The sequence below is a fragment of the Gossypium hirsutum genome, chromosome A11, assembly GCF_007990345.1.
Source record: "Gossypium hirsutum isolate 1008001.06 chromosome A11, Gossypium_hirsutum_v2.1, whole genome shotgun sequence".
NCBI classification, from domain to species: domain Eukaryota; kingdom Viridiplantae; phylum Streptophyta; class Magnoliopsida; order Malvales; family Malvaceae; genus Gossypium; species Gossypium hirsutum.
In genome coordinates, this window is record NC_053434.1 from 27742329 (window position 1) to 27750769 (window position 8441).

General features: G+C 29.4%; 1 protein-coding gene across 1 annotated transcript; it reads right to left on the minus strand.

Annotated features, from left to right (window-relative positions):
• Positions 1–1092: 1092 nt before the first annotated feature.
• On the minus strand, positions 1093–2784 carry LOC107896489 (homeobox-leucine zipper protein ATHB-40). Its single transcript, XM_016821676.2, has 3 exons — positions 2573–2784; positions 2171–2484; positions 1093–1504 (listed from the first exon to the last, which is right to left on the minus strand). Exons 1-3 carry the CDS (start codon positions 2682–2684, stop codon positions 1286–1288), a joined length of 645 nt encoding a protein of 214 aa, XP_016677165.1. The 5' UTR covers positions 2685–2784; the 3' UTR covers positions 1093–1285.
• Between the last annotated feature and the right edge of the window lie 5657 nt (positions 2785–8441).

Here is an 8441-nt window from a genome sequence, read left to right on the forward strand (position 1 = left end):
CTCTTGGTTTTTATAGGACAGATTGGTGATTTATAGTTAAAATCTAGTGTTATATTTTATTATTATTATTACTACTATTATTATTATTAAAGAGCATGTAATCATTCTTAATTGATTTGTGAAATCTAAAATTTTCATTATTTACATATATATTACATAGGGTGTTGTTTGATAAATTAAAAAAATTAAGTGTTGAATTTAAGTTATAAAATATATTTAGTATATTTCATGAAATTAAGTACCGAATATGATTAGACTGGTTAATTAATGTAATTTTTAAATTTTAAAAGTAATTTAAAAAATAAAATTAAAAGAAATAAAATAAAATAAAAAGAACTGAAAAAAATGTACATTGAGTAAGAAGTAGTTTTACACATTTCCATTGAAAAATTCTATAAATTGTTCTTTTATTATGGTTTATAAAACGTAGTTAAAAAATTAAATTAACTGAAATTTTTTTAGTTGATTTAATTTTTTTTAATGAATTGTTAAACAAAACCTAAGAAAAGTTATTGTTCAGAAAATTATTAATTCAATTTTCTTTCAATCTCTACTAAAAAGACAGTAGAGATTATGACCCCATTTGAGAGTTTGATTATAAACATAAATGCGTAATACTTTACTACTATTATGGCTGAAAAATGTTTTTAAAGAAAGTAATTTTTTAACATTAATTTTAAATTTTTTTATCATATTTTATCTTTAATACAATGCTTAAAAATTATTTATAGTTTCTCCTCAACCCTTAAATAAAAAAAAATAATTCCCTTCAGCTAAAGAAAATAATTTTCAAAAGTATTGTGGAAAAGTGTTATTTGTTAATTATTGTTATAAAAAACTAGAGTGAAAGGTTAAAATGTTTATTTTAAATATGAGGTATAAATTAATTTAAATTATAAATTTTAAAAAAAATATATATATATAATGATACATTAAAGCTAAAGAGGAAAATACTGTTGGGGAGGATGAAAGAATAAAAGGAGGTGTTTCGATAATTTTACCATGAAACTTGAAAAGCCAAAAATTAAAATGTAGGTTTGAAATTTAAAAAAAAAAAATTTCTATAAAGTTATCTAAATGTCAAATACAGTATGCTGTAAAAAAAAGTGTTTTTATTCGATAATAGTAGTTAAAAAAAGATTTCTAAATTAATATGAATCTAAGTTAACATTACAACACTTTATATAACATAACAGTAGTTAAGAAAAGAAATTAAGGATTAATTACAATGGATTTGGAGGTCTTAATTATCCATATCTACACACGCTAACTAGTGATATGATAATTACATAAAAAGATTCATCCACTCCATGCCAAGAACATAATTGTTTTCTCCAATATAGAAAACATCTTCATATCCAAATTCCCCATGGAAAACTGGATCAATGGCTTCCATTGACAGTACAGATGAGCTTGTACTTTTGCTGGAAACCCCATCTACTCGTTCCGTTAGTTGCAGGATTTCCTTCTCCGCCTCGCTAAGTTGCTCCTTAAGCTTTACCACCTATAATTGTAACCAAAGAAACAAATTTAAATTGAATGTAAAAGTGGGCTTCGGCTAAGCCCAACCCCTGCCACAAGACAGTATGGTGTATGGAAGTGGACCCTCTGTTTTTCATTGGAAAACATTTTCAACTACTTTTTGTTGTGCAATGAGGTGGCTGTTTGTTGTTCCTTGTCAATGTTATCCCACTTTTTTTGTCCAAGAATATCGTTTCCCACTTTCTTTTAATTGAACATAAACTTATGATCTCATTAACTGATATTTTTAATAGCTTAAACCCAACAACATAAGTACATGACATGGCTTTCTTCGAGCCCTGAGCTCGTGCATGTTCTGATATTGGTGGGTCACCGTATCTTTTTTTATCAAAAAGATAAAGATCAAAGACGCTGCTACTTCCTTAATTAGTTTCATTTCCTTCCAACAAACGCCTCCTCAAGTTTGAATTATTTTTTTAATTATTTAATCTCTGAAAACATACATATTTTTTCCTGTTTGGTTCTAAGAAACCACAAGGAATTATGTCTAAAATATAAGAAAAACAAAGGGTTTGCATTTAAACATCCAAATAAACTTACAAGTGTGATTAAAACCGGATTTTTTCTTTTTTTGCAAGTTAAAATGATTTTCATTTGGGAAATAAAAGATATATGTATATTTACATACCTCGGATTCAAGTCGGCATTTGTCGAGAACAACAGTTTCGTGAAGAGACTTGAGCGTGCTATACTCTTCCTCCAGCTTCTTGTTCTTCCAACGAGCTCTACGATTTTGGAACCAAACAGCAACCTGACGAGGGTCAAGTCCCAGCTCTGAAGCAATCCGATCTTTCCTTTCTGACTCTAGTTTATGTTCGTTACCAAAATTAAGTTCAAGGAGAGTGACTTGTTCCTGGTTAAGCTTCCTTTTTTTAGCCACCGCACACTGGCTGTTCTCCCCTCCCTTGTTCTTCTTCCGCCGCCGTCGAGGCTTCGGTTCCCCTGCTCAACCAAAAGCCTGGCTTAATTATAAAACAATGCAAGAATAAATATGTTTGTGGTTTTAAGTCCATGCCACATTGATCAGTACCTTGGTGTGTTGCAATTTGGGTGTAAAATCCAGGGTAGATTTGGGAGATAAGAGCAATATGATCTTCATGTTCATTCATTTGGCTTGTCATCATTTCATAATCTTGGCTCATTTTCTCTTTCTTTCTAGCTTTTCGGGTGTGTTTTTTTTTTCCTCTGGCTTTCACTTAAATTGAGAAACGGGTGATCCCTGAGAGAAGTAATGGATGAGTTAAGGAAGTGATGTGGTTTATTTATAGGGTTAAGAGTAGGACTAGTTAGCAGTTGTTTGTTTACCATAAGACCTTTGTTTCCAATATTGGACATCACGTTCTTATGAATAACAACAATACCATTATAGTATTACAATTTGGTACACTAGTTTGAGACAATAAGAAATACTGTCACATCTAAACTGTATCATTGAACTAGTTTGGAAAATTCTGTCAACCAAATTTGCCATCCCCACGTCCAACAAGTGGATAAAGTTAGACAACAAAACCCTAAATTTCAAAAGTTCATCGTTTTTTTTTCACTATATAATACATGGTTTGGTTAAAGTTTTAGGATGTGATTGATTAATTGAAAATTTTAAATGTGAAAAAATTATGTATTAAATTTTTATTGTTAAATTTTATAAGTATTGAATTTATATCAAAAAATTATTTAAAAAATTAGTAAATATAAATACGGACTATAATTATATTGTTTGATAAAAGTAAATATTGATTTTTAAAAAATTATTTATTTTTAATTTTAATCTTATTAATATAATATTTTATATTATTTTAGATAATTTTAAATGAAAATAAATACGACAATTTAAATATCTTATTTAAAAACTAATAATTTATTTCAATTTTTAATAAAATAAAATCAATTTAATATTTTCTACCTCAAGTAATAAGTAGCTATATATCTTCTTACCTTATTCAATACTTTTTGGTTAAAATTTTATATTAAGTAAAAATTAAAATAATTACTAAATAAATTTAAAATATTAAATGTTGAAATTTTTTTATAATTTATCAAACACACCTCTATGATATTCTTTCATGTAAGTTCTGTGCATGAGATAAGGATGATATTTTTTTTTTAAAGCTGTAAAAGAAATAATTATCCTGATTTTAACTTAAAACCTAAAATAAATCATTCTCTTAATTGTGATCTCCTTAGACAAAACTAGGATTGGTAGGCTTTCCAAATTAAGTGATAAGGGGTGATGGTGGTAAGCAAGCAAGTAATACATAATTTTGCAAGTTAATTAAAAGGGGTTTGGGGATCCCAAAGCTGGCCACTATTGAAGTCCATAAACAAAGTTGGTAAATTAGGTTTGGCCTCTGGATCTGGGCATTCTAGTCAGCCATTGTTGTCCAATTGGGAGGTATTTTCACTTATTTCCATGTGTCTGTAAAATGGTTATAACTATGAGCCAATACCCCATGACTACTTTTAACCATATCTCAATCGTGGCTCGAGAGACGAATGAAAAACATAAAGAAAAGTTATGAAAATTTGGGATTAGTTAGTACTTTCATTAAGTATTATCATTTTTTTTCAAGGGAATTAAGAATTATTATTATTACAGATGCATCGGGGAAGCAATCTTTTCTTTTTGAAAGAATATTAAGGTTGTTGGAGAAATCTCTTAAGGTCAGAAGTAGAAGAGAGGATATGTCGTCATTGTTGACGTCTTGATTTTATTAAAAATTAGAGTTTCTAATTTTTGATTGGATAATGTTTCCTACATTTCCATCATTTCACTCTTAAGATAAACTTTTCCACTATTGGATTTTAAGCCAAAAGAATAGGGGATTGGGTTATGATTTTATAACTAAAAAACAAAGTAAATGAGGTGGAAGAGCTGCTTAAAACAACATAACATTTTTTTTTCTGATATCCACAATTTTGTAATTGAAAAATGAAATCCATTGATAAAGTGTTAAATTGATGTGACAAAATTATAATTTACTTAAACCCCACAATTTAACTATTTATATATATTATGTTTAGGTCCAATTTTCGGCTGAAATTATGATTCACTTAGATTGTTAATCACCCTTTGGATTTAATTAGTTTTTCATGTGGTTTTGATGATAACAAAACTTGCACACTTATTTACGTCTCATGGTTAGTTCACTTGACTGATGCTTTGGGGGAATATTGGAGTGGAGACAAGGACACGAGTCACTACCCACTTTGTCTGTGTCTTTGGAAAAAGTCTCGTATGTAAACTTCATAAAGAGATTGATTTTTTCATGTCGTGAATATAATATAAATTAATGTGAAACAGATAAGGTGGAGCTCCCCCCATAAGTTCCATGAAGGCACTTGAGGGAACATCAAAGCCAAAAACTTTTTATTGATGGGTGAGTTGCATCAAGTCAGTAAGCAAAGGTCCTTTGATCCACAGAATACAATGGCTGGATGGCAGTGGGAAGTTAAAGTTAGCTATAGCTAGCTAGGGGGCTAAGTGGCACGAGGAACAAGTTGGTTGGCACGGCTGGCGGTGAGCCGGTGACTTAAGGGGTTCCTTCTTTTGAATTACCATGGGACAAGACAGATGCACACACACCCTGCTTTAACTTGGTACGAATTAAATGCCAAGGAAAATGCTCTGCTTATTTTGCCTTTACATTGAAAAGATGCTCTTACTTTTCTAACCAATAATGATTTTCTTTGACAGATTTTCACAATGTAGTGGACTTGTTCTTCCCCATCTCCTTCATTATCTATATAAAATAAATATACTTACATAACCAAAAACTTGCCCAAAGTTAATATTACCATTTACCAATTATTGTTATTGGTAAGTATGTTGATGTTAAAAGGTTATTAACTCAAGAAACTTTACATCGGACAGTGAAAATCTTTGCTTCCTGCCATGATATATATATTGAGCTGAGGTGACGAATTCCAAAACCCAAATTTGACCAAGAGATAAAGATCATGTGAATACAATCAAGAAAAGAAAAGAACGAAAAAAAAAATACAAAAGAAATGTAGTTTGTTTAATTCCCTCCAAAGATTGGGAGGCAAGGAGAATCTATTAAAACAAAGAACAGTTTCAGGCTGTACTAAATTATCCTAAGGTTTCCTTCAATCGAGAGAAAGCTCTTTTTGAAGTTGCAAGTGGGCTAACAATAGGGGAAGTAATCATCTATTTTTTTTTCTTTCTGAAAATATCAGTGGAACAATGGTAAATGTTCTGCTTTTCTATGTATCTTGTCTGACACAGATGACTTCAATCCAAACAATGATCTGATTAGAAAGGTTTCCAGTTTTCTTCAAGGTCGACAAAGGGTGATTCTAAGAGCTAGCGTGGCTCAAATTCAAGCCATGTAAGTGATGGAAAAGACCCTCTTTAAGGGCTGACAATGACTGGTTTCATGGGCATGGGGAATGCACATGGGGTGCAACCAATTACAGTCCCCAGTTCCGACTCTCCTCTGAAACTTAGCTTATTTTGGGACCACCTCAAGTTCTGTCCATACACGTGTTCCTTTCCAGGAGATGTACGCACTTAGGACTCTTCCAATGTCAATGCCTAGCCGCATTCATGCTCTTATTTCATTCTTTGAATTAATCCCACTTTAACCATCACTTTTTGTTTTCTTTTTCATGCATGTAAACAAGGAGAAATTAAAAGGGTAAGTTCACCTTAGATGAATCATATCCTAAAAGATCAATCAATAAATTTATGATGAATAATTTGGATGGATTGATGGAAAAAAGATATATAGTTGCTATAAAAACATTGATGGCTCCATTTTGCTTCTATCTAAAACTGCTGAAATTGGTTGAGGGTTTCACTTTCTGCCAAGGACTAGTGCTAACTCTTAGTCGAAATAGATATATAACTGGGTCCCCTTATAGCACCAATGTGACATGAATTTTCGTTATTGGAAAGGATGAATGATATAAGGCTGGTAGTGATCAAGACAAACATTAAATGGGTGTTAATCCCTTAAGATAAAGGTTGTTATACCTAGCATTATCTAAGATTTAAATCAAGGTTAAACTTGGATTACTTAACTTTAACCTTAGGTTACAAGAAAGAAAGGATAAGGATGAAACCAACCAGATATATATATATATATAGACAGATTCTTTAAGTTAATTTGAGCTGTACTTTTTGTTATTGTTTAATGAAGAAATCAGAAAAGCTAGGCTGAGGAAGATGCGCATGGCATGGGAGAGATTCCACTGAATATGCTTTTGAGCTTTGTTTATGAATTCATTTACTTTGACTAAATAATGAAAAATGAAAGAGCTTAAATTAATAATAAATGGTTTTGTCATGTTTGTCCCGACAAGTCCATCTCTTGTTTCCCTATCTTCCAACTTCAATGAGGTGTTAATTAAACAAAAATCTGCAAATTGTTATAAATATATTAAATGGATGTTTATAACCCCTTTAAACATATTAAACTAATGAGATAATCATTAAATAGAGTAATTAAGAAAACTTAATTCATTAAATGTAATACATTTACTAATTGAATGTAAAGGAGCTTAAAAATAGTACATTGTAAGTGAAAATTAAATAATGAAAATTCTCTCGTATTTTTATCCACTTTTTACTTATTATTATTGATTTATTAATTTTTCTATAACACGTTATCAACACGAGCTTCTACAAGTTCATAGTGAAGTTTACGTCATTTCAACTTTATATAATTTGCCCGTATAACTCTCATTAAACTATATATGGTATACATATTTTCATATAATTCTTTTATTTTATTTTCTGTTGGAAAATATGGACATCATATATATAATAAGGGTAATTACATGTTATTATTTACTATCATGATAGGTTAGTCCAAATTAAAAGTAATCTAATTTGGTTAAAATTTTATTGGGCTTTAATTATTAAATAAAGTTTGAGTCAAATATGTGTAGATACTCTAGTAATTGAATTCTAATCAAATTCTGATTAATGATGGGCTAATTAGAATTTGATTAGAACTAATATGGCAAGGTTATAAATATTAGGATTATGGTCCCCAAATTATACACAAGATATCTTTTTTAATATCCCATCATTAGGAAAGAGAGAGCAGATATTCTCTGAACTTCTTGTGTGCTAATTTGAAATATTAAATTCTAAATATTTGGTAAAACTTCAAGAAATTCATGGATTCAGGTACGCTTCCGCATCTAGTTTTGTTCTTGATTTATTCTTGATGATTTGACATGATAAATCCTGATTTATTAAGTTTTACTTCAAATTTATTTTACAAATCTAACAAGTGGTATCAGAGCCTCGTTAGTTGAATCATTGAGAATAAATTGATTCTCTATTAATTTTTATTGACTCGATTTTCAAATTTCATAGATATGATATTTCATGTTGATTTTTTTAAATTCTTGATAAATTTCTTTTAAGTTTTGCTTAATTATGATTCAGTCCTTTTAGGGTTTATACATAAAAAATTTAACTTTTCCTTTAAAATTGAAATTATTGTGGACTAAACCTACGTAATTTCTACTTTCAAATTTTTGATATTGTCTTTTTTAAATTATTTCCTTTCAAATCACAATGACCTAACCCATTTGATTTTGACTTCAATTGATTTGGTCCAGTAATTTATTACCTATATATGAATATTATTCTTATAAAATATAAGTTAATGCTTGACAATTAAAACGTGATTGATAATTAATCATTAATGGTGATTGGTTATTAATCATTAATTTTTTTATGGATTTATTATCATAACATTTTTATTATGTTTTGGCTAAACATATCAATTTGATTATGTTAGCAATATTTATAATTTGTTTATATGACGAATTTTCATGTTATCAATTCTTCTAAGAATCAAGTTTTGTTTATAAGAAAAATATATATTAAGATCGGCGGCTACGAATTACCTTAAAGGTTT

What these genes read in the sequence shown, in the direction of transcription:
- LOC107896489 (XM_016821676.2), bottom strand. Translation starts at nt 2,684, where the DNA reads ATGAGCCAAGATTATGAAATGATGACAAGCCAAATGAATGAACATGAA. An exon ending in CCAAATTGCAACACACCAAG is followed by an intron (nt 2,485 to 2,572) that starts GTACTGATCAAT and finishes TTGGTTGAGCAG; the next exon opens with GGGAACCGAAGCCTCGACGG. An exon ending in AATGCCGACTTGAATCCGAG is followed by an intron (nt 1,505 to 2,170) that starts GTATGTAAATAT and finishes TTACAATTATAG; the next exon opens with GTGGTAAAGCTTAAGGAGCA.